At 33.0% G+C, this 27241-nt stretch overlaps 1 protein-coding gene across 8 annotated transcripts in view; it reads left to right on the top strand.

Annotated features, from left to right (window-relative positions):
- Positions 1 to 27241, top strand: part of LOC106066103 (sodium bicarbonate cotransporter 3-like) — a 56824-nt gene that overhangs the window by 12386 nt on the left and 17197 nt on the right. For 5 of the 8 annotated variants that reach the window (XM_056013459.1, XM_056013460.1, XR_008775175.1 and 2 more), the window contains 15 exons: positions 2894 to 3248; positions 4124 to 4267; positions 6023 to 6049; positions 9784 to 9919; positions 12061 to 12221; positions 12747 to 12959; positions 13276 to 13445; positions 14864 to 14896; positions 21034 to 21276; positions 21668 to 21814; positions 22139 to 22245; positions 22708 to 22891; positions 24382 to 24515; positions 25565 to 25742; positions 26552 to 26902. In XM_056013459.1, coding sequence (XP_055869434.1) covers positions 3140 to 3248; positions 4124 to 4267; positions 6023 to 6049; positions 9784 to 9919; positions 12061 to 12221; positions 12747 to 12959; positions 13276 to 13445; positions 14864 to 14896; positions 21034 to 21276; positions 21668 to 21814; positions 22139 to 22245; positions 22708 to 22891; positions 24382 to 24515; positions 25565 to 25742; positions 26552 to 26902 — 2337 coding nt within the window. In that variant the 5' untranslated portion in view covers positions 2894 to 3139. Of the gene's footprint in view, positions 1 to 848; positions 963 to 2893; positions 3249 to 4123; positions 4268 to 6022; positions 6050 to 9783; positions 9920 to 12060; positions 12222 to 12746; positions 12960 to 13275; positions 13446 to 14863; positions 14897 to 21033; positions 21277 to 21667; positions 21815 to 22138; positions 22246 to 22707; positions 22892 to 24381; positions 24516 to 25564; positions 25743 to 26551; positions 26903 to 27241 lie in introns of those variants that run through there. The other 3 variants (XM_056013461.1, XM_056013462.1, XM_056013465.1) reach the window with 3 other exon arrangements.

Here is a 27241-nt window from a genome sequence, read left to right as displayed (position 1 = left end):
ACAGCAATAACAAAACAGGAAAGCTGCGTAGTGGTCAGCTTTTTTTTTCCTTCATGATCGAAACAATGGTCCAAATTTAAAACCTTGTTTGCTTCAATTGCTGTAGTGCAGTGGTTCTCAACCTGTGGGTCGCGACCCCCTTGGGGGTCGATTGACGATTTGCCAGGGGTCGCCAAAGATCTTCGAAAAAATGGATTGTTTCTGTCTATTCTTCTATTGCTGTGTGTGTTTTCGGGGGGGGGGGGGTCGCGGCAGAGTGGGGGATTGTAAAAATGGGTCGCCGAGCATAAAAGGTTGAGAACCGCTGCTGTAGTGTAAGCACTTTTTAGAACCTTTCAGTTGCCACTAAAGCATAGGCAGAAACATCAGTGAGTGTTAGTAGAGCTCGGATCTCTAAATAACACGAGCCAGATTCAAACAAGGTCATTCGGATGACCTTACAATCATACTGAAGTTGTCGGTAAACGTTTGCTGGGCAGTAGCTCCAGACAGCTAGTCCAACTTAAAAAATGATCTGTCATAGTTTTACTCAGAATTACATCAGAAACACACACACACACACACACACACAACTCCATAATTTAAAAAAGAAACAAGAATGTTTGGTTTAGGACATATTAACTTTCCAACATAATAATATATTTTGACCCAGCACTTTACATATATGCGTATTTCCCATCGATCTTCTTTTTTTTTTTTTTAATTTCCAAAAAGATAATTTTAAGTTTGGTCTAAACAGATCGGAATGTTTGCTGTAGATTACAATTTGGCATACTTTCTAATCTTAGAAAAATAATTTTATAAAAAAAAAAACTAACATGAAAAGTTTATTTTTGAAAACGTGTGCACTTGTCCAAATATTTGGATTTAGTTGTTTTTTTTTTTCCATGAGTCTGTTTTATGACAATGTCTGTCGAGTGATGTTCTGCTTGGATCTATCTGGTCTGAAAGACTGGAGCCCTGTGAGTTGATTGTTAGATCGATATAGACTTTGTATTAGATCTTATTTCTCAAAACATTGTTTTTAACATTTACGATGTACATTTATCAGAATTCGTGCGAGGCTTTGAACTTTACCTCACTGAACTGAAGAGTTCAATCGCAATTTTTAGGAATAAGGGAAGATATGACGCGATGTTCTCATATTAGTGGCAAAGTATTCGATTCCGAAGATTAAGGATGAGTACAGTGTTTCACATATTTACAATGTGACAATGAGCTAAAAGCTAACCATGTTCTCAGTACAAGTTCCTTTTTCTTTACTCTTTGCAATTCCTAATAGCGTTGTAGGTCACCTTACTTTTGTTGGCGTAACTCGTTGCTAGGTGATCAACTCATTGCTAGGAGATCAACTCATTGCTAGGAGATCAACTCATTGCTAGATGATCAACTCATTGCTAGGGGGATCAAATCATTGCTAGGAGATCAACTCATTGCTAGATGATCAACTCATTGTTAGGGGATCAACTCATTGCTATGTGATCAACTCATTGCTAGATGATCAACTCATTGCTAGGAGATCAACTCATTGTTAGGGGATCAACTCATTGCTAGATGATCAACTCATTGCTAGGAGATCAACTCATTGTTAGGGGATCAACTCATTGCTATGCGATCAACTCATTGCCAAGGAAGCCAAGGAATCAACTCATTTCTCAATTGTCTCCAAGAGGAATTCTATGAATGGAGTGGACAAATAGCCTACTTTTTAAAAACTCTCTTCTAAGGTTTGACTAGCTGCTATCCTAACCTGCTGTTGTCATTTATCAGTTTGAATAAAAATGCATCAACAGACAAACTATGAAGGCATAGTCATAGTGGTGTTTTATTCTGTTCATATTTGTCTAGCTTAGTTATTGGACATTGTTTGTTTTTGCGGATTAAATTATGAACAAGGTGTAGGACAGAGGTTCTTAGTTGTTTGTTTTTTTATTTTTTATTTTTACCTTGATCATTATTTTAACACATTTCTTTTGAATGTTACACACCACACAGGTATTTCCCAATGGATGGGTAATAGGTAGTGAGTGCAAGTATTAGGGGACATTCCCGTACCTGGAGATCCTCGCATAGAGACAGAATTGATGTCCCGCCCCCTTTTCACCTCTCAGTGTTCAATGTGTAGTCCAAACAAAGTAACAAGTGGGTCAAGGAAACGAGCTGACCCAACACCATCCGCTACATTCCGTCTACAGTGCTTGTTTTGTGTTTCTTTACCGTTTAAGTTTCAATAAATGTTGGCCGATGCTATCCACGCTATTGGCGGCCGGATGCAGTACAGACTAATTACACGTACTTATAGTCACCCGTGGTTAGCTTAAATTGCCTTCTATACTCACCTTCACGTGTCATTTAGTCCCTTGGACCGTTTTGGCACCACACCTGATCTGTCGACCATCTCTCTCCGTTCCACTCTACCGTTTATGAGGATTAGTCTCTTTCATTGACATGCCCCCCGCCCATTCCTTGATGCTGACTTCCCACCCCTTCTTTCGCCTCTCTCTCTCTCCTTCTTTTCCGTGAAAGTGTTAAACGCAGAAAGATCTAAATGAGCCCCTGCGGAGATGGCCGTATCACATTCACCTCACCTATTGCTTAGTCTGTTGAGCCGTTGGGGCACCATGCATGATCTGTCGACCGTCTTTCTCCATCCCTCTCTGTCTTTTGCCTTAGAATTATTTTTTGTTTCAATGACAGGCCCGTCCATCCTTTGGTGTTGTCTTCCCATCGCTTTCTCTGTCCGCCTCTTCATTATTGCTATCCTGGTACTGTTCCCTGACGGACTCGATCTGTGTTGGGGCCGTAGAGTCTTAGTTAAATCATTAAAAAATATTTTTTATAAAATCCTTAGCTTGTTTAATAAATAACTTGATCATGTTTTCTATTTGAACAGATTCTATCCACTGGCCAAGACATCACAAGCTGTTTGACGTAGCTTGACACTTTCATCTTGACCCACACGCACACTGGAAACAATTGACCTCGCGCTTCCTGAAACAAACTCTCCCCTTTCTCTTTTTCTTGTTTAATTTAAATATTTTTTTATCCCCCCCCCCTCTGTCAGATCCTCTCACTTCCTTTCTGACCCATCTCATTTAAATCCCCCCTTCCCCTTTTGTATTGAGCCAGAGACTTGACAATGGCAAGTCAACTTTCCCCTGACCCGTCCAACATGGACCCTGGTATGCCAGTTAGAGACCATGGATCGTATGCATCGTTTCACGCACCCAGTATTACAGACATTCAAGGTAAGTCATAATAATAGTAAGGATCCAATGGATGAAAGAAAACTATATTAATAAAAATCAAAACCTGTCACATCACCAGAACATTCCTAAGTGGACACAGTTTTAGAAACAAATGCCCCTCTCAGATCATGCGGTCTATAGGGAAGATGATGCAAAGGTCGTTTATGTGACCACTGCTATGAGGGTGTTATGTGACCATCACAATGACCACCCACTTTTACTTTTCCTAATGAATGTCAGGTACCTGTTAGAGCTGTGTGGAGGCTTAAAGATCCCAAAATAAAAAATCCCAGTTTTCACCAGGATGCTAACTTCTGGTTCGGAAGCCTAACCACTCAGCCACCACACCTCCGTAGTGTAAAAAGTTAAAGGACATCTGTAACATGTAAATCATTTTACAAACATATCAACCCTGGCTGTGCAAGAGAATGAATACTAGTTCATTTCTTTAATAACAAAAACAGACAAGAAAAATTGCAGTCAGTCAGTCCTAGACATGGCAGTCCCACAATCATTAAACAAAAAACCTTGAAAATAAAAAAAACAACAAAATATGAAAACTTATAGAGTTACTTGGAGACTAATTGACTTTTAAAGTTGAATAACATAAGCAATATGAGATTAGCTGGTGTGGTAAACTATAGACCTAGTCTATTCTAATCTCGAAACATCAATAAATTTTATGTTACGCTAATTTATATCTAGACTAACTTTGAGATCTCCATTCTGTAATATATATCCTAATGTTTTATCTAAATATTTTAATTTAAGTATTTGTTTATTAATTTGAACATATATATATATATATATATATAGTCTATGTATTTCACATTCGAAAAAAATTTTTTGACACTTTGATCTGTTTCACTTGACAGACCACCGTAAGCAAGATACTGTCTACATCGGCCTTCATCTCCCTCGACAAGAACGAAGACGACACCATCGCAAGCATAAACACAGACGTGAGAACGACTCATCGCGTGCTGCCAATGCAAACAACCAACAGTTTACAGCAGAAGGTAATTAAGACATGAGTTGAACATAAAACTGAACATTATAATAACTTGAAAAGCAATCCTTGAGAATCACAGGCAAATATCATCAGATTGTAAGAACTCACGGAGAATTAGATCTATTCTAATGTGCTCAGTTTATGTTTTTAGATGATAATAAAATGTTGGCCAGGCTACACACCCCTTTTTTGTGTGTATTGTTGATAATCATCATCGCTCAAAACATATATTTAGTTTTTTCAAACCTAGCTTCAAGATATCTAAGGAGACAGAAAGTAATAAATTCAAAAGCCCATGGAGAAAAACATTGCAAGAATTATTAAAAAAAACAACAACAAAAAGCTTGGGTAAAAGAAAAATTTAAACTTCATTTTAGAAACACTGCTCTCAAAGTTTCCGTGTAAAAATAAAATGTCAAGAATCATATTCATTGGTATTGATTTTTTTTGTTAAAAGGTTTATAATTTATTCTGTCCTTTTTATTTCTCTTTGACAAATATGAATTTTATTATTTGATGTTTTTGTCCAATATTTCTATACGTTCATTACAAGTGTTGTTTTGTTGATAACATCCTCACATCTCATTTATATTAATTGGCATATTTATGATGCACTGATCTACAGCTCAGATGTCATGTAAACATTACAAGGGGCTGTATTCAATGAACTCTAGATATTACTTGGGCTGTATTCAATGAACTCTAGATATTACTGGGGCTGTATTCAATGAACTCTAGATATTACTTGGGCTGTATTCAATGAACTCTAGATATTACTTGGGCTGTATTCAATGAACTCTAGATATTACTGGGGCTGTATTCAATGAACTCTAGATATTACTTGGGCTGTATTCAATGAACTCTAGATATTACTTGGGCTGTATTCAATGAACTGTAAATATTATTAAAAGTACATTAGTAGAATAAATTCTAATTTCTGATAAGCATATGGATCTGGTATTTTGATTATTGATGAACAAATAAAGAAGCAAGACATAGTGCCGAAATGGAACCATTTAATTTATTTTAATTGCTTTTGTATAGTGCACCTTCTTGTGCTTATAGCATGATCCAATCTCTTTTATGTGTCATTAGGGGGAAGCGGTGAAGGTTTCCGCGCTGCCTTTAGATGGTTAGTAAACACAACTCTAACTGGGATTTGAGCTTGAGCTCTATTGTTAGGCAGTCAAGCAGTAGCCAAGCTGTTTTGGCCTCTCAGCCACACATCAACCATGAACAATTTATCTCAGCGCTTGTTGAGCGGTAAAGTGCTTGGCTTCGGAACCGGGGTTCGAATCCTGGTGAAGACTGGGATTTTTAATTTCGGTATCTTCGGGCACCTCTGAGTTCACCCAGCTTTAATGGGTACCTGACATTAGTTGGGGGAAAAGTAAAGGCGGTTGGTCGTTGTGCTGGCCACATGACACCCTCATTCACCGTAGGCCACAGAAACAGATGACCTTTACATCATCTGTTATATAGATCACTAGGTCTAAAAGGGGAAACTTTATAATATTACATTTAATGGTAATCGCACAACAAATTATCAAAAAGTTTATTTTTCTATTACCATGAGAAGGTTTGTAGGAGGGGATAATAAAAGTAGAGCCAAGATATCTGAGAGTTTTTTGTGTAAGAGAAATCTTGAAGTAATGGTCATCTTTGACTATGGTCTTCTCTGCATGGCTGTAGGTCAGTGCTGATCTGTCATGTCACTGATATTAACTATGTCTTCCTATCTCCCACCTTTCCCAAACTAAAGGCCCAGCTCGGGGAGAAAGTGAAGGAGGTAAATGTCCAGAAATGTCATGCAATGACACCTGACATCCAGTTCCAGACATTTCTCAAACTTAAGCAGCCATTACACTTTCAAACAGTTTTGCTTTAGATTAGAAACATCGCTCTGGGATTTCTCTAACATTCAAAACAGTTTTTTTTCTCACTTGTTTTTAATTATAATGTAGACATTAGCTGTAGGCTACTAAATTTTGGCAGATTTTACAAGTGACCTAGATTCTTATACTTTGTTTCTTCTTTTACTGAAAAGTTTAACTTTGGCAACTTTTAACTATTCCAATTAACACAATAATGAACTTTGGTGCAACTACATTAACACATTCACTGCCCTCATTTTTTTAAAAAATAATCACTAATTACATTTGTATTTTACTACGAGACTTAAAAAAAACAAGAACAGATCCTTAAAAACCTTTAAAAGAAATAAATGTGGATAAAAAAGAACAACATTGTAGTTGGCTATAAAAAAGACTAAAGAAAGCTCAATACTACACATCAAAACATCACAAAAATGATCTAATATTCTTTTGTGTGTGTGTGTTGTGTGGCTTGTTTTTTTCCTTTTTTTTATATTAGAAATGTTTCACATTTTATTTCATGTCTCAAGGGAAGTAATTTCTAACATTTCAGATTTTAGTTTCTTTTCATTTTCTCATCCTTAAAATTACTGTTTGTTTTTTTTATTCATCGTTAGGCTTTCTTAAAATGTGTGTGTAGCATCTTTGTGTGGATTATGTTTGAATTACACTGAATTCTGTTGCTAATAAAATTATTTCTTTTCACAATATTTTTTTAGGGCTTTGAGAAAATGGAATTCCCTAAATCGAGGCCCTATTCTACTTATCTATTGCATTCACACTTCTATAATCAACAGATGACCTACAAAAGTCAATAATAGTTTTTATAATTAGAACGATCGAGAATGCAATTTTTATTTTAAAACCTGGATTAAAAAGGTGTTTAGTGATCATTTTTTGAAAATAACTCTTTGAAGTTTACTCTTGGCTTTTCTGGAATCATTGTCCAATTAGACTTTCATGCCAGTTTTAAGTATATTTAAAAATATTATTTTTTAAACAGATGAATTTGTTGTTTTTTTGTGTGTCTATCTGAATATTAAAAATCACTATTGTAATTTTATTATAAAAAGTATTAAATCAAATGTTCTTTAGTGAATCCTTAAATGTAAAAGGAACAGACAAAAAACTGATATTTTCCTTCACAATCCTATGCATCAATCCTAAAGGAAAAGGTATATTATCATTAACAGTGTAGAGTTTATTACATGTCTACGGTTCTATTTCAAATTCATATCCCTTAATGTCATCTTCTTATATCCATTATGTAGCCTACAATAGGTCAACAATTGTTTACATTTTGTTAGTATTTGTCTTATAGTAAATTTGATGTCTGGAAAACAAATCATACTTTAATTTTAAGAAATCCAAAGCAATCAGAGACTTAAATAAATAAACTACAAAACAACAATAATCCCAATACAAAAACAAAAAAATATTAACTTGAAAGTAATCAAATAGTAGTCTTGCATTTTTGAAATGTTTCCTATTATTATAATAATTATTATTATTATCTTCAGTATGTTTTAGGCCAGTTGTAACTATATTTAGCTGTTACTATATTTAGAACTATTGTATCTTACAGTCTTTGCCTGTTGACATGCACATTTCAATTTTATTTTTGTTTGGGAAAAATTTGATTTAGTGAGCAGTCGAGGTGCAATTTATTGTCTGCTCTAGCAAGGAAATGAAAGACAAAAAAAAAAATGAATAGAATTATCTTTCCTTAACTTTTGTTTTTAAAACTTATTTCTTTTTGTCTGTTTTATTTTTTTTGGTCCCCCTTTTGAAAAGTTTCAGTTCGATCTAGAAGAAAAACAACGGGTATTTGGCAGCAGTTTCTTTTGTTCCATGTTTTGTATTTCTAGGTCTTAGTTTTTCTGTCTTTCTATATTGAAAAAAAAAAAAAAAAGAAATCTTATTCCCCTGCAAAATATTTTGTATTTCTGTACAAGTTTTATTTTTACAAAGATTTAAAATATATTTAGTTGTTTGTTTTTCTTCTTCCATCTCTGTTAATTATTTGCTTTCAATTTAAAAAAAAAAATATTAAAAGGGATATCTCTCTGTTCTTTCTTTAAAAAGTGTATTCCTATAAACATGTGACAGGCATTCATTAACGTGATGTTAAATATTTGCATGGTTTCTATTGGGACTATTATAATGGTTTCCATTATCCTTAGTTATAAAACTGCCATTTACAGGATATATTAACTAAAGTATAATGTTAAATCAATGGAGTCTTAAAAAAATATAGCAATTTGTTGAGTTATATAATTCATTTTTTAGAAGTTTTTATTTGAGAACAAAATTACAGTCTTAAAGTCCATCAATAAGCTGAAAGATTCTGCACGACCCCTGACCACTGTGCCCACTTTATTTATATCTACATTCTTATTGTTTGCACCTGCAATGATGATTTATCTCCCTTTAATAATTTGAAATGTTTTTTTACTCTTTATTGTCTTAATACATAAATAATAGCTACAGAATAATTTAAAGATATTTTTTAAGGAAGCTTCTATGAAGTATTGAAACACTAGTCAATAAGTTTAAATGTTTGTCTCCTAGCCTTATAGTCTAGTTTTAAAAATTTGTTATATAAAATATTTCACTCCTCCCCTCCCTCATAAGTAAATACATTTGTAATAACAATGCAGCAAAATAATGTGGAAAATGGTATCATATAGTTGATCCATGAAATAAATTATGCACTTCCTTAAAGTATGGATTTAATGATATTATTTGAGGTAGATAACATAACTAGTTTTTCTAGAACAGATTTGATGGTTGACGTTTATGTATTGTTAGTCTGTATGTAGCCCATCTTTGTTCTCTCTATACTCTTGTATGCTATGTTATTAAAATTGACTTCATTATAATATTAACTAGGTAATATACAGCAAATACACAATTTCTAACAATGTTGTTCAGTACAAATGGCTTAAAAATTCCACAAACAGTTTTAATGTAACTTTACTTTTTTTTTTTTTGTTAAAATTTTTGCTTTGTGTTTTGCGTTTTATTCTAAAAAAATATTTACTTTATTAAATAATATTTCCTGCTGTATACATTCATTTTTTTCTTTATAATTTAATTCTAAATCTAATTCTAATTGAAATTTTCTGTTTTTAAAAATGACTTCTAATGTGTGTCAGTTTTCTACCATGCTTGCTCTGTGATCAGTATATTTTATCTAGCAGACTTGAGTATTTTAAGGACAAAAATAATTTGTTTTTAAAGACATGGACTGTAGTTTATTCATAAAATCCTTTGTTCTTTGAGTCTTTACACTTTTCAATGTAATACTTTTTTTTTCTACAACCTATAAAATAAATTGAAAACCAATTCAACTTCTAATTTCAAGTAAGATCATTTCTATTTTTCTAACAGCTAAATTCCTAAACGTTATTTTATAATAAATCAAAATATTTGGGTATGTAGGTATTAAAAACGATAGAATTTCTCAAAATTTTATAAATAAAATGTATAAAACTTGCAAATGAATAATATCATGTATCTTGTAAAATAAAGTGCTGCATTAATTTTTTTTTTAATTGTTAATTTACAAAACTTGTGTGTTGAATTGTAATGATACTGTCAGTATGACTGCAGGCACTAAGAATGGCATTATGTTTTGTGTGTGCAGCTGCCCCTCCATCGCAGCGTGTCCAGTTCTTGTTAGGAGAAGAGGAAGATGAAGACCACAGAGCTCATGATATATTCTGTGAGATGGCCGAGCTCTTTCCGGCCGGGGATGAAAAAGAGTGGAAAGAGACTGCTAGGTGAGTAGAAATGGCGACCAAGGATCTTTTTTTTTTATTAGAAGTACTCTTTTATAGTAAATCTTACATGCTCTAATATGCTCAGTGTCATAGTAAATGTGTTTTGTTTTAAGTGACTAGTAATGCATTGTGTATGAATGTGTATGGAAAGACCAGTTGACCTTTATTGTAAATGAATGAGTTAACAACAGAGCTAGAACTAGAAAGGCCTTAAGAGCCCCCCCCCCCCCCCCCCCCCCCCCCCCCCCCCCAGTGCACAAGATGTAAAGGAAGACCTAAAAGAATGTGGCGATGCAGCGTACTAGATAAAGCAAAGAGGACAGGAAAGAGCTGAGAAGCCATTAAAAAACTAGCAAGAGACAGTAGAGAGTGGCATGTTTTTACTGAGGCCGTATGATCCAAGGAAACGCAAAGGAAAGATAATGATAATGAGTAAACAGCCAAGAAAGTGTTTAAGTCAGGACTGTGTGGAATAGGGTCAGAAAAACAAGAGGATGCTGGAGTGAAAGATAAGAGTGTATTATTTGTCATGTGCTAATTGAGGTTAAAGTTGTTTTTAGTGGGTTTATTACACTTGGTACACTCTGGTCCAATCTCTTTTCTGGATTTGTGTATAGGGAGGGGTGTAGCTGGGAGAAGGTTTCTATGCTGCATCAAGATGCTCTGCAAACACAACTGGGGTTGAACTGGACCCTCAAGTGATTTATGACACTCAGCCACATATTCCCACTTTTTAAACAATGTTGAGATGCTCCGAGCCTGCCACTAGTGCAGTGTACTTCAACAATAACATTGGAAATGATTTAAAAACCACAGTTGGAGTGAGACAAAGCTGCCTACTTTTACCAACTCTTTTCAATATCTTCCTTGAAAGGATAATGAAAGATGCTATGAAGGAACAGGAATTGAGATGCTATAGAAGGATCCTAGGTATCAGCTACAAAGACCACTACAAAAATAAAGAGATTAGAAACAGCATCAAATAGCGATTGGGCACCATAATGACCTTCTAACCACTGTTGAAAAGCGCAAACTAAAACTTTAAAACTTTATGGCCTTATGAAAATGGTGTCAGGGCTCGTAAAGACTTTCTTCCGGGAACAGTACCAGGAAAAAGAAGAAGAGGCAGACATAGAAAGCAATGGGAAGACACCATAAAAGAATGGTTGGGCCTGTCATTGAAATAGATTCTATCTTAGGCAAAAGACAAAGAGGAAAGGAGAAAGATGATCAACAGATCATGTGTGGTCCCAATGGTACATCAGACTAAGGGATAGTCAAAGGTGAAAGTAAAATGCTGGATACATGTGAGCAACACTAAAAACAAGACAATGAACATTTTACAGTCTCCAAATTCTCCGTTTATCTTTGCAAAATGTAACCAAAACAGAATACAATTATGTTGTATACATTGAATAGCCAGATGCCAGCCAGACTGTTAACTAGGCCAATTTACAAGACAAAATTTATTTTGCTGCGGGGGCAATCAGAACAGTCTGTGGTGTAGCTTGTTTGTTTCACAGCCAAAGAGCTGTCTCCTTTTGTTTCTGTGGATTCAAGAACTGTAACACTTTTTCTTGATTGGTTTGTACAAATCAGAATTTAAAAGAGTCAGAAAATTATGAATATTTTTTAGTATTTCTTTCACAATAACACCATGATCAATTAAAGAAGTTACTAGAATAAATCAATGCAAGTGAATAAAAAACTGAATGAAAATGAACAACAAATATGTCTACAACAAATTATTTTCTTCATCTTTTTAAAACCATGGCTAATTCAACCTAAGTGATTGTGATGGTACTTTTGAAAATCTAAGAGACACTTAACATGGTGCAACTGTTGAAAAAAAAAATTGAAATTAAAGCCTAAACAGCAATAGATTAAAAGTTTATTTTGGGAGTATAAACAAATACATAATTTTAAAAAAATTATCTTTAGGGATTGAAGTAAAATTGTGTTATTTACTATTATACTTAGAAAAACTTGTTTATAATGTTTTTGATTTACTTTTGTAACATAACACCGCTGTATTCTTTGATTTGCTGCTACTTATTTCACCTCTTGATCTAGTGAGATGTGGGACTTGTTGACTTTACATGTGCATTCCTGATGTGCAGGTTTTAATTTGTACTCACCAGGTGGATCAAATTTGAAGAGGACGTGGAGGAAGGTGGTGAGAGGTGGTCCAAACCACATGTGGCCACACTGTCCCTGCACTCTATGTTTGAGTTGAGATGCAGCCTTCTCCAGGGAACTTGCATGCTTGAAATGGAAGCTAACACCATAGAACAGATAGCTGGTAGGTCTTTTGTGGGTAGAGGTGACCTCACAATTTATTACAGAAGAAATAGCTGGTAGGTTTTTTGTGGGTAGAGGTGACTTTAAAATTTATTACAGAAGAGTAGCTGGTAGGTCTTATTAGGGTAGAGGTGTAAAATTTTACAGAGTTCTTTTAGAAATAAAGCTTATTATGTTCAAACAATCTTCATAACAACAGGGTATGAGAACAAGCAGTGTTTGAACTTAGGACTGCTGTAACAACTATCATAACAACCATGCTAGAACATACCACATGACTATCAGCCATCCTGTACTAGTAGAAATACTACAAAATATACAGATGGGTGTCTGCTAGTCTTATATTTAAGCCAATTCTGTATGAACATGATGCTGCTCCAATAAGTTTCACTTCATCCAACCAATAAAAACAATTTAACCAAAGAACCATTTTTTTTTAACGTAAAGAATTGTTTAAACTACCAGGTTCTTATTTTTAAATAGAAAGAGTGGGCCTTAACTGTTTTTGTTTCTTGACTGATTCCAGATCTAATGTTAGACAACATGATAGCCTCAAAGCAATTAGAGGAACACCTGCGGGATCAGGTCAGGACCACCATATTGTGCAGGCACAGACATCAGAATGAAAAGAGGCGTCAGACTAAAGATGAGGGTGGGAGCAGAATGCATCTTCCATTTGTCCGATCCCTGGCTGATATTGGAAAAAAATATTCCGAGCCCAAGACATTGTTAACTCTAGGTAATAAATCAAGAGTAATATGTTAACTATTGGTATTCATTTTTATCCAGTTTTATTCAATGACTTGTTAGCATTAGGAAATAATTCAAAGAAAATATTTTTAGAAATGATTATTTTTAGTTATACGAGAAAAAAAAGTTGAGATATCCTTGAAAATAATTTCAGCACATAGAGGGGTTCTGTGTTTTGCAGATTTAAAATTTTATTTGCTGTTGACTTTAGTGCAAGTAGCCAGGCTAATGAGCAGCACAAAATGAACATGTTTTCTTCTGATTGAAATTGTTTACAGTTTATTTTTTCCTGATCTCTGTTGCAGGAGACGATGCCAACTTTGGAGCCAAGAGCACACCTAACATCCAGGGGATGGGCTCAGGTAAAAATGGAAGTAAAGACGAGGATAAGGTCGAGAAAGGGTTAAGTGTGAACAGCTCCTTTGCAACCACACTGCCCAGCACTGGGGAGCTATCAGAGACAGCCTCTCATAAAGTGAGTTCCTGAAGAGACAATTTGACAAAAACTGCCTTTTTGTACGCCTAACTATTTGTGGAGTTTTAGCTGACATTTCATTTAAACTTTGCTTGCAGGTAGTTTGCATTTGGCTAAGTAGAGAAGCCAAAACTATTCAGATCTATTTCGTGCAATGGAAGGGAGCCCAAAAACTTTAGCTCTATTTAGCATCCACAATTTATTTTCATAACCTTCATTTTAAAATCCTGTTCATAAACCCTTCAACACATGATGTTTGGCCTTCATTGTGTCCTGGCTTCCCAATCCAGATATAAATACAAAGGCTATGAGTAGAGCTGTCATAGATTTACCACAAACAGCAAGAAATCATTATTAAAGGATATTTTTTTAAATTTACTGATAATGTCTAGTTTGATGTACTAGATGGATCTATCCATCCTACTGTTTTTAACAGATTAAACTATTGGGCCCCTTTAAAATGTTTTGCCAAACATTTGACTGCAATACATCTTTCTTTACCTCACCACTAGTTATGAGATGCTCTCCAGAGTCTTTTTATATTTATTTTGTTTAGTGGTCATCTTGTCAATTACTACATGTAGTTAAAATTAAATGTATGTTTGAAGTTGTTTTGAAACATGAATGTTTAGTTTAGCTTGTTAATTTTTCAATTCTTTTGCGTGAGCCCTTGCAGGCTATGTTATTGTTTTAGTTAGCCTGAGCTAGTCTGATTGCATTGTTAACTTTCATGATTCAATGTTGTCTTTCAACTTTCTAACTGAACGTCTTAAATAAATAGATCAGTGGTGTCAAACTTTTTTCATTTGAAGGGCCATATACTTTTATGAAGGGCAGCATCACTGCCAAACATTGTCCAATCTTATTGGAGCTGTACATCTGCGGCTTCATTAAGTACTATGGGTAGAAAGTTTGATGGGCTAGAAAACATTGTAGGCCCAATACAGCCTGTAATTTTTGCATCACTGGAATAGATATTTTAAACGTTCCTAATATTCTTCAAAAGAAAAAAAGCCTACAGTTAAACAAGCTATATAAGTTATATTAAACAGTTATACCAAAGTTTGATATATTGAACTAAGTTATAGCTAGGTCAAATAAAAAAAAATTCTTATTATTCCCTGTCCAGCTGTATAAGAAAGTAGATTTGAGGTCTTTCATCTGTTACAAGGATATTTCAAACAAATTATAAGTTCTCTACAATTTTGTATAACTGTAAATGAACATTTGAAAAGCCAGAGTGTTTTTATGTTGAAATATCGGAAGTGTAAGTGTGTTAGTGACTCATTTTTGATGTCTAATGGAAGTAAAAAAAAATATGTGACTTGATTCTTACCTTGTAATGACTAAGCCAATGTTTAGAATTGTAACACTTTGAAACAAAGTTGAAACTGAATATTAACTTGCATGCATTTAAGGAAAGAAGTCTTGCGACTGTTCCGTCCATGAGGGTAAGCCAAGGTAGATTTACATCTTCATAGTCATCTGCAACACAATATAATTAATTCCCCCCCTTTTTTTTTACCTAATCATCTTTGATCTTGGCTTTTTATAACAAAATTGTTAGTTATCTTACATTGCCTACAGTATATAGAGACAGATTATGAAGAAAGATAAAGTAGACCATTATTTTCTGGCAAAAGCTCTACTCTTTTTTTTAACTAATATACAATCCATATACGGAGTAATTTATCCTGAACAAGTCCAAGTGCATTAAAAAAAAAAAAGATACTTATGCATTAATGAGTTTGTTGTAATAATACAAATGGGCTTTAAAAAAGTAAGATAATGCCTATCACATCTTTAGGCAGATAGTTTTTTGTCATTACAAGAGGGCTGTAACATCAAGTATGTATGGCTTTCATGTTGTTGACAAATTCATAGTTTAATCATTTTAAAAACAAAAAAGAAACAAATAATAGTTAGAAAAAATTAGAAAAAGCAAATGATTTTCTAAAGCTATCTAAAAAAAAAGTCCCCTTCTGCCAAGTAAAAAAAACAACCTCTTAGTTGAATACAAATTTAAAAAAAAAATAAACAAACCAGATAAAAACAATAAGCTGAGTAAACTTGGAACATGCCATACAGGTGTAGCCTATAAGCTTTTATAACTCTATATATGCAGCAGTATATTAAGCATGGAAACAAATAGAATTTGAAGAAAAATTTGATAAAAGTATTTAAATATGCCATTTACATTTATTTTGAATAAATATATAATTGAGTAGAATCTATAGCACTCTTTATAGCCATTTATAGATGTACATAAAAAAAAAAAGAAGAGATCTTAGTTCCTTTAGCTTAAAACATAAATTTGTTAAATAATTTGTTGGTTTTTTTTTACTTTGTACAAAATGTCAATACAACATGCTCTCTACTAAAGAATCTCAGAAAACTTATTCATTCATTTTGCTTTGGAAATGGCTAGCCACATTGCTTTTAAAGCCTTATTAAACACTTTCCTTTTGCATTAACACTTTTGGTTTCGGTGGGTATTTAAAAATTAGAAACAGAAATGTTGAGTCATTTGACAAGACTAAACACAGGTTGTAATATCATCTTCTTTTTTGAAGTAACGTCTGTATTTTATAACTAGTAGGAGAAGAAGCAAAGTTTTATTAAAATATGAAATGAAAGCACCTTTTTTTTTTAAATTCTACTTGCTGCTAGTTCCTTGATTATAAAACTTCTTTAAAAAGTTGCAATAGAAATAATGTTTGCCTAGTATTTGTATCACACATCCCTATATAGAAAGTTGAAATACACTTATCAAGTTTTTCTAGTGAATTCATTTCTTTCTTTTCCTGCATTGGCTTTATTTTATTTTCACCTCTAGCCCTAGACTATTAGCCTCCAATGTGGATGGTAGGTTTGCTGCTTACACTTTCTAACATGTGCAACTGAACTCGTTCTTGAACAGGTCAATCTAATATGCATGCATTCTGGTGAATGTATAGATTTTAACACAATTTCTTTTGGCTTAAAAAAGGATTATTTTCAACTTACAAACACTATGTATTCTTCCATTCACCTAACCTGGCAATTAATGCCGAATTTGTATGGATTTTCTAACAAGAATTTTAGAACAAGTAGTTTTTGTTTTGATTTTTCTTAATGAAGTATTTTTTAAAAATGTTTTCTCCATTAGTTACTTTAACACAATAGAATCTTAATTTTGTAATAGATTTAAAATAAGTTTGAAATAATATTTGACAGAATTTAACTTTTCTTTACATTACTGACATGAATTAAAATACTATTTGTTTTTCTTTCCTTAATGCATCTGATTGTGTTTCCTTGAACTTTGATATAAAGGTAAGATTTAGTTGAATTACATTATAATATTTCTTTACATTACTTTTTCTTTTTAACAGGTCTTTTCGAATCTATGCTTTTAAATAGAACTTCTTACATACTTTCATTGAACTGGATGTTTTTATCAACAAAATCTTCCTGTTTACACTAGCAGTCTTATATACTGTCAGTCTTCAAAAACAATTTATTGTTATTAAGAAGTATTCTTCAATAGTGTCGTACATTAATATTAAATATTTCATTCATCATGTACCATGATGTTCTGTATCACAATGTTAACTTGGGCTTGAAGAGTTTTCTTCTCATGTGATAGCTTGGGATTGAAGGCACTAAAAAATGCTTCTAAATCCTATCAATCAGTTAATATCGATGGCTGTATTCTGTGTAATATATCTTAAAATTTGTAATTAAAATACATCCTTAGGAACATAAATGAATGTCTGAATATTAAAGAGTGGTTTGGATTAGTGTTGAACATGTCATAGAGCTAGATATCAATATGCAAGAGACAACAAAAGAAATATATGAAGGCCAGCTTGGCCACTATGGAGTTTCCTGTCAGCTTACCAACTTAATTCTTGAAGCATGGAGTGTTCTATTTTCAGAAGTGTAATTAACAGAGCATTTCATCCTCTTCTGGTTTCATTTTATGGCTGATCCCTGGCACTCATTTTAGTCTTTTAGACTGCACCAACTTCACACAATTTATGTTTAGCAACAAGATGTAGTTGTTGCATTGTGGGAAACGTTTGCATCCTGTTAAAATGCTGTGTTAATATGTGTATAAAATAAATATTTTTACCTGTTTTTTTAGCAGATTTAGTTGAATTTTTAACACTAGCTGATAATTGCCCTCAATAAACCGAATAATTGAATCTAAATAAACAGATCTTTGTTGTTCATATACACAAGAATGATTTGAAAATAGCTTCAACACATATTGTGACATTATTATAAAAATAATAAAGTAAATTAAGTATCAACAATTGTCATCTTGATTCTTAAATTATTTCCATCATTTTGTTTTATCTAAATAGCAGATTCAGGTAAGATGCCACACTAATATTACAAACCTACTTAATACTACTTGTTAACAAATTGACTATTATTTGTTAAGTTGTCCATAATTAAACAATATACATTTCTTATATATTTTTTTTTAAATTCATAGTACAAAAATAAAAGTTCCTTTTTTTCTGTTTGCATTTTTATTTTTTTATATTTTTTTTTTACTAACATTGTTTCCACTTTGTTATATTTTCTTGTTGTATTTGTTTTAATTTGCAAATTGATGTAATGTTTATACAATTAAATATAAAATAAGTTGAAACCTAATTAATGGCCAAAATCATAAACATTCACATTAGTTTATCCAATCTGTTATCTGGAGTTATTTATTAGGCTAATTGAGATAATATACAAATGCTTATTATAGAAAATCTTATTCTGTTAACAAATATTTTAAGAAAGTGTTTTGATCTATACTTTATATGCTTCATCTTTTTCACTTGAGAAACAATGAAGTATTTTTCATACATTTTAGTAACCAGCATGCATTTCAAACAAGTCAGTTTTTTTGTTTTTTTTCAATTTTCTAATAACATTAAAAATATTGGGAACTAATATTTGTGACTTTTAGAAAGTAAAATGTAAAGACGTATAGGACAAGCAACATGACAATGAATTAATGAATTCTATATTGCTAGGATTGTGAAATTCATGAAAATCTATATTTATTACATGGTTTGTTCAACATTATTTCAAATATCAATATTGTTTAGCACGCTTACTTCTTATTAGCCTTGTAAGGAAAGAAAAGTAATTTTTTTAAAAATCAATATTTAATCAATGTTTGAAAATATTTTTAAAAACTTTTTTTATGATAGCTTTAGGGAGTTATCATTGTAATATTTACATTTTTAAAATGTTTAAATCACATTAATGTGTGGAATATATTAGCTTTTGTGCCAGGTGTGAAAAACAATAAGATATTTATGAATGTTTCTTTATTTTGTGCAGTATTTATGTTGATCATGTTATATATTTGTTTTGATTGGAAACAACTCTTAAAACTGAATGGTCTATGTAGATATAAAAACAAATTCTTTTTAAGATTCATTTGTTCATCCATATTAATTATCAATTTATTTATAGATCATTCCTAATTTCAAGATTTTAAAATCATTTTGTCTCTCTGTGAACAAAAGTTATAATAAAGCTAGAAACTATGCCACTATTAGCATGGCCCTATTGGAAGTTTTTAAAAGCATCTACTAAATCAGCATGTAATGTCAATGAACTTTACAAATAATTTCATTCAGCATGTGGTTTGTTTTTAATATCACTAGCTTTGCCCTTTAAGTTTTAAGAATTCTCATTTGTAAGAAACTAATGTAGATCAGTGCTTCTCTTTTTTTTACAAGATAGGGAACAGCAATGTCATACATTTAGATTTATAATCAGGTGGAATGCTTGAATAACAGAGGCCAGAAAAATGTTTTGTGTATATTTTCCTTGATATTATGTGAGTGTGAATGTAAGTTATCATCAGATAGTGAGTGTGTGCATAAGTTATGATTCAAAAATGCTTGACAAATTGTGTAGTTGCAAAAGAACCTTACGAATGATATTCTTAAGGCTGTGGTTTCAGGTGTGTAGTATAAATATGTTTCATGTTGGAGCAACATTACATTGAACATTTTAAATGTGCAAACAGGTAGCCATTTGGGGGGTTGAGTGGGAGATACCTGTTACCTTTAATACCAGTTACCTTTAATACCAGTGTGCTTTAGTGTGACATAAAAGTCTATCTGTCCAAAACACTTCTTGAACACCCATAACTCAAGCAATAATCTAAACCTAGTTCTCTTTGTTTCTGTCTGCCTTCAGCAACATTAGACCTTCTCCTTTTAATTTTATACTAGAAAAGCTGTGCATCAATAGGATGTTTAAAGGGGCACTGACTGCATTTCTTGTAATGACTATCTAAATATACATCTCTTAACCAGTCACTTGGCTGTTATCCTGACTTTATATAGAATTTTGATAGCAATGGTGCTAATCTCTGTGTATGTTACTTGAAATGTATTTTACCATAGAGAAACACTATACAAAGCATCCAGCCTGCGCTAAGTATTTTTATAGTGGAAATTGGATTGGAGAAATACTTAACTTTTTTTTTATCATAATTATTTTCAAAGTCTTCCAAATAAAAACTGTAAATAAGACCATCATTAGTTCTCAAATCAAATATCCCAGTCTCAAAGGGGATCATATAGGCTTTTGAAATTATAATATTTCATCATATTTACAGTTTGGGAACCAGTGAATGCCAAAAGAAATGGTTTGATTTTCTGACTAAATTACTGATTCTATGTTCACATTAAAACTTTTTTTGTTGCTTATTTTAAAAAGTTTGTTATTTTTAATTAATATAAAATTTGACTGACTTATAATATTCTACAATAATGGCACATGTTACAGCTTTATATCAAAATAAGATATCCAGTGGTTCATAGGTTATAATGAAAAATATCTTTTTAAATATTATGGTGTATAGAAAATGAAACTAAATATTTCTGGACAACACATGGCTGCCAGCACAAACTATTTAAAGATTGCTATGCTAATGAAAAATTAATGTTCATTTTCCATCAGAGTTTACTTTTTGAGTTGCACAACAAAATAAAATGATTTGAAATATTTGGCAGCACACAAATTAAATGATATAGCTTTATAAAAAAGTTAAAATAATTGACATATGGATCATGTTAATAGGATTAGACTACAATGAATCATACTAAGTTTCAGCCAAATTAATCTTTTTTATCACTAAATGTTTTTGGAGTTACACATTTCACTTCCACTAGCAACTCCACCTTTCTTACCACCACTTTTTTAATATCTAGTTTTTTTAAAAGCCCTTTTTTCAGTACTGGCTGAGCCATAAGTAAATCTGACAGCAAAGTTACCAAAACTAATCAGAAATTGTCTTCAATTCTGAAGATTAAGGAAGAAGGCTGTATTTCATATGACCATGCAAACCCCTATGCAACCTGCATATTTAGCCACATCTGCAAAACTAATGGCAATATATATTCCACCCCAAAACTCAAACATTAAAATGATTTTTCTTTTTTCACTTGACACCATGTTCATCACAAATTTTAAAAGTATTTACTTTACATGTGTATTTATTCCCAATCATACTTTTTAATCTATAATGTTAACTTAATTGAATATCTGTTTACTTATTATTTCTGTTTGTCATCAGAATCTACACTTCATGAAGAAGATTCCCCCCGGTGCTGAAGCTGCCAATATCTTTGTTGGTGAAGTGGACTACCTAAATCACCAGATAGTTGCATTTATTCGTCTGACCAAGGCCCAGGTTATTGGCGACCTCACAGAAGTTCCAGTGCCCACTCGTTTTGTTTTCTTATTGCTGGGGCCCATAGGAAATCAAAATAAATTTCATGAGATAGGTCGCTCCATTGCAACCTTGATGTCTGATGAGGTCAGTAGAATAGTGTTCTTTGATGTCAGAAAAATGTTTGAGTTTCTTTAGCAATTTTTCTTTACTAATCAAGCCAACATGTGTTAATAATTATCAGTTTCAATGGTTAGAGACCATAAAAGGAAGATAATGTAAGAAATGCAGAAATTGTAGGAAACAGGAATGATTCTTTTATAATATGACAATATAAGTTTATGATGATAGTGACTTGTAAGTTGTGTAACAGAAGCCTTGTTTGTAAAAAAATATTGACCAAGCTTAGAAAATAAATTGAAATTCAATAATATTTTGTGAAAAATAACACTTTATCAAAAGAAGTTCATGTATCTGTAAAATAGTTGACATGCTTTTCTCTCATTAATTTGCCTTTTATTTGCTTATCTTCTACTAGATCTTTCATGATGTAGCTTACCATGCACACAACAGAGAAGACTTGTTAGCTGGCATTGATGAATTCTTAGATCAGGTGACAGTGCTTCCCCCTGGAGAGTGGGACCCATCTATACGTATTGAACCGCCAAAGTCTGTACCCTCTCAGGTAACAGTAGAGTTTACAACACAAAATGAAATTATTGGTTAGTTTGAATACAATATTTTAATTTAATATTATTTAAATTGCTAGCAATGAGTAATAAAAATAGATTAAAGCTGAATATTTAACTAAAACGTTCTGTTAAAAAATGTACATGTTAGAAAATTAGCTGAGCAAGACTAACCCTAAAGAATGAGAATAGCTACTGTCTCTATCATTTATAAGTAGACTAATTTTTTTTCCAACACTTGTCAGTGTTGGAAGGTAATTTTTGTTTGTTAGTAATTATAACATAAGTATTAATACTGTCCACATTTTTCTAAATACCAGGAGGGAAGGAAAACTGCATCTTCTGGTCCACCTCAACCAAATGGCAAGCCAGTCTTTGAGGATGAAATTGAGGATCATGCTGACCCAACACTGGTCAGGACTGGAAGGTACATTGTTGTGCTACAGTTATGTATGCAATTGTGAACAGACTTTCCTCAATAAATATTCGTAAAGCACACAGTAACAAAACCAAGGTCTTAAGTGAATACTTTATGTAATTTGAGATTGGTGCTGATGAGTAGCTTACGACAGTTGGTGTAATGTTAAGTTATTAGGCCTTTGAGACAATGTTTAAAAGCTTTTTAGTTACCGGTACTACAATTGGTAACTTTACCAACTATAAAAATCTAAAGGTCTATTGGTGCATAGTCATTTGCTATGACTCCACCAGAAGTCTTGAAACGTTTTCTGTGGGGCTTTTTAAATCCTATTACTTTTTATGAAATGCTCGTTTTAAACAAATGGTTAGTAACTATTGCTCTTTGTATATGGAAAGAGAAATTTACACAACAAAGACTAGAAGTTGTTAAAAATTTTGTTTAGATTTGAGCACTGAGCTTTTGTTTCAGGTTATTTGGCGGTTTGATCAATGATGTGAAGAGAAAGCTGCCCTGGTATCCTAGTGACTTCAAAGATGCTCTCTCTGTTCTCTCTGTGCAGGCTGTGGCCTCTTTTGTGTTCTTGTACTTTGCATGTCTTACACCCATCATAACATTTGGAGGACTGCTGGGAGATGCTACAGACATGAACATGGTTAGTCAAGACATTCTGTTGGTCTCATCCTTAGACACAATAGTTCCCAAAACTGTATTAAGCACACTACAGCCTCATTTGAAAAACTTTGTCTTTCATTGTTTTATATTCTTGAACTGTTTTGACTATGTCTAAAAGACAAATTTTGATTAGTGACTGCTAAGTCCTTCTTCCAGGTTTAGTGGAGCCTTATGGAAAAACATTTTTGTTAAAGAAGCCATAATTATAATTCCCAAGACATTGAAAAGGCATTAATTTGTATACTAAAGAAGAAAACATGCCTTGAGAGAGATCATTTACCTTTTTTAATTGTGTAATGAAATTTATGTTAGAAAAAAGTAAAATATCTCTTTCAGACCTTACAATCTATGAGGCAGTTGATGTAAAGATCATCTGTTACTGTGGCCCATGGTTAATGAGGGTGTCATGTGGTCAGCACATTTGTCAACAGCTTTTACTTTTCCCCAACTAATGACCAATACCCATTAGAGTTGGCTGGACTCAAGACATGCTAAAAAGCCTGAAATTCACAATCCTAATCTTCACCTCAACCACCACACTCTCAGGAATATTTTTGGTAGCCAGAAAAATATTTTTGCTTTTGTAAGTTATGTGGAAAAGAAAATTATCCATTCCAAGACACAAAAATTTTTAAGCTTTTGTTGCTGTGAGTCATTCACAATGAGTGTCAGCCAGTTTTACTTTAATTGCAAATTTAAGGGAAAACTCCTTAATTCAGAAAAAGTAGCTACTCTATGAAGTCTAGTGCAGCCACTCTATGAAATCTAGTGCAGCCACTTCTAGTGCTCCTCAATAGAGCAGAGTGCTATGTGACCAGCAAAACTACCAATTGCTTTTACTTTTAAAAAATGGCATTTATTCATTAGAGCTGGGGAGGTTCTAAGTACTTCAAGCCTTGAATTAAAAAAGCCACTGACTCTTACCTTGTTCAGTTTTAAGTGAAAACTCAGGCTTGAAACTAGATCTTATCTTTATCTTATCTTATGAATTAATAAAAGGTTATATTATCCTAATTATATTTTTGAGTTTATCTTAGACTAGAATGTTTTTGCAAAATGTTTTACATGTTTCGGATGTTCCTTCAGAGTTGAAGATAGTTTACTTCCTAGTCCAAACCTCCCACAGCACGACGGGGGATGGGAGCGGGCAGGGTTTGAACCCTCGACCTTCGATAAATCCAAACGACAGTCCAGCGCTCAAAACGCACGACCAGGCAGCCATCCTGAATGTTATCTTATTATCTTCAAATACCTTATGCTAAAATCTATTGTCAGGTAGCCATTAGAGCTAGGTGGGGAAAAGTAAAGGTGGTTGGTCATTGTGCTGCCCATTTGACTCTCTTGTTAATCATGTGTCACTGAAGCAGATGACCTTTACATCATCTGCCCTATAGATCACAAAGTCTGAAAGGGGAACTTTACCTTTACTTTAGTTTACATTATACTGACATATTTTGTATTCTTTTATAGGCTGCTTTGGAATCCATTCTATCAGGTGCTATATGTGGTATTATCTATGCTTTATTCTCTGGTCAGCCATTGACCATCATTGGCAGTACTGGACCTGTCCTAGTCTTTGAGACAATCTTGAATCATTTTTGCAAGTGAGTAAATTAATGTTATGATAGGAATATGATAATAGTTCAGATATTGATAAACTTTGTAAATATATAGAAAAAAAAATATTGACTCTTGTTGCTCATCTTATTAAAAATATTAAATTACAATCTTGACTTGAAATAAATTCTCCTTCCAAATACAGTTTAAATGAGTTCTAGACTGTTTTCAATAATTAAATTATTTTTTTGTTCCCATTGTAACATCATCAGCTGTTTCTATTTCTATTGTTTATTTGAAAAGTTAATTCTACATACATTAATTATTGTAACAAAAAAATGGCTGGTTGATTTTGGTCTAATGAGAACTCATGAAAACCTGGTAAATAGTTCCAAATTTAAATTAGAATATGTCGGCAACTAATATTTCTTTATTGTTTACATTTACACACCTCAAGAAAAAAAAAAAATTATAAAGATGGATCTGTAACTTTCTAAGCTCTTTTTTTCTTATTCTTGGCCCTTTTTTTCTTATACTTAAATGTTGTAGCTATGTGATGTAGTCTTATATCTGAGTGATTTCCCTTAGTAGAAAAAAAAACCGTAGGCTTCTATAATTTCTAACTTAAATTAAAAAAAAAAAGAGTTTATTAAAGCAAGTATATTTGAAGATTGGTGCTTGGGAAGTTTTATAGATATTTAACAGTAACCATAACCCTAACCTTAAACTCTCTCTGCCAAGTCATTGGTTTTCCTGGCTGACTCAGATAACCCATTCTATGCTCTAGGGAAGGAGCATGTATACAAATGTATGCCTTTATCTTTGTGTCCTTCTGAGTATTTTATTAGATTTTGTTTTTGTATTTGAAGATTATGGTTCATTGTTTTATGCTGCTTTACTTTTGAGTCTAATTGCTTTATTGTAATAACTACTCAGATGTAGTCTACTATGGTCATAAAAAGAACAAAAAAACAAAACTAAATTGACCCTCCATCAAGGTCAGAATCGTTTTATCCACTTTATGAAGGGAAGCAACTATAAATTACAGATGAGCTCCAAATTAATAAATCTTTAAGAAACCTTTTTATTTGTTCAGTGACAATGAATTGAACTACTTGGAGATGAGGCTGTGGATTGGGATATGGACTTCTACTGCACTCTATATTATGGTGGCCTTTGACCTCAGTGCTCTGGTGCGCTTCATTACTCGCTTCACCGAGGAGAGTTTTGCTGCCCTCATTTCACTGATATTTATTGTTGAGTCACTGCAAAAAGTAAGTTGGTCAATTAGAGCTTGTTTGTATCTTGTTTTAGGAAAATACTTTTAGTCTGCTCATCTTAGCAATGGAAATTCTGTGGTAAAAACTTGGACATCATTTATTGAATCACCACTGTCACTGCATCAGACAATTTTGTAGCTAATGTCTGATACTGTGTTACATGTATGAGTCTGTATCCAGTATATAAATCTGTTCTCTGGTGTACACTTTTCCTTGATGCTTTAATATTTCAAAATACATTTTTATGGATTGATACATTTAAAATGGAAGTTTCAACTTTCAGACTAAGAGGTTTATGTGTCAGCTAAAGTACTGTTGTGGACCAGGCTTTGCAAGGATGTTGTGTGGCCAACACATTAGCTAACTGTCTTAATCCCCCTCAACTAGAGCATAGGATCCATAACAGCTGGGTGGGCTCTCAAATGGTAGTGTAAGGTTTCAAACCTGAGATAGTTTAGATTACTACAGTGAAATCCACCAGATTTGAAAAGGATATTTCAGGTCTGATATATTATGGCCTTTACTGATTGTATTAGGAAGATATTTCACTTTTGAGATGAACTATTTGAACTGGAAGGAATTTACACATTCACATTTTTTATTTAGAATATAAGGAAATATATCTGCTCTTTCAGCTAATTGCTAAGTGAGATATAGGGCAGAATGATAGTTAGCTGGCCACACAATAGATACAAATTAACTGTCACAGAAATATATTGCTTTTTTACTTGTATATCTTTTAACTCTATGTCCCACATTATAGATTTCACAGAAATATGTCAACATTTTTTATTTTGTTTCAGTTAATTAAAATAGCTTCTGATTCTCCGGTCAATTTAAATCCTAACTCTGTCCCTGACTACAACTGTACCTGCTATATGAACCGCACAGTGCTCTCCCCTTACATTAACGAATCACTGATCTCCAACGCTACAGCCTTGACCTACATCAATATCACAGAGGAGGTTGATGCCTCCAACAAAACAATACGGGACATGTGCAATGAGGAGAAGTACCTGCTGCTGGGGCCAGGGTGCAAAACTCCTTTCTATGTTCCAGACGTGTTCTTCTTCTCCTGTTTGCTGTTCATTGGGACGTTCACTCTAGCGCTGTCTCTGAAAATGTCAAGGAATGCTTCTTTCTTTCCTACCACAGTAAGACATTGTTTAGTTGATCCATTCATAATGTTTTATAGAGAATTTATACTTTTTGTGTTCATTGAAAAAACTTTATAAAATAAATATCCTTCAAAAATTGAGCCAATAAAAAGCTAAATTTTAAAACAGTACAGATTTAAATCAATACATTTAGCTTAATAAGTTCCCCTTTCAGACATTTTGATTCATGGGCAAGATGATGCAAAGGTCATCTGTTTCTGTGGCCCATGGTTAATGAGGATGTAATGTGGCAATCACAATGACCAATCGTCTTTACTTTTCCTCAACTATTGTCTGGTACCCATTAGAGTTGGGTGGACTCAGAGGGACCTTAAA

Source organism: Biomphalaria glabrata, chromosome 16, assembly GCF_947242115.1.
Source record: "Biomphalaria glabrata chromosome 16, xgBioGlab47.1, whole genome shotgun sequence".
Taxonomy (NCBI): domain Eukaryota; kingdom Metazoa; phylum Mollusca; class Gastropoda; family Planorbidae; genus Biomphalaria; species Biomphalaria glabrata.
Note: the sequence above shows the minus strand (reverse complement) of the source record. Positions and strands in the feature narration are given on the sequence as shown.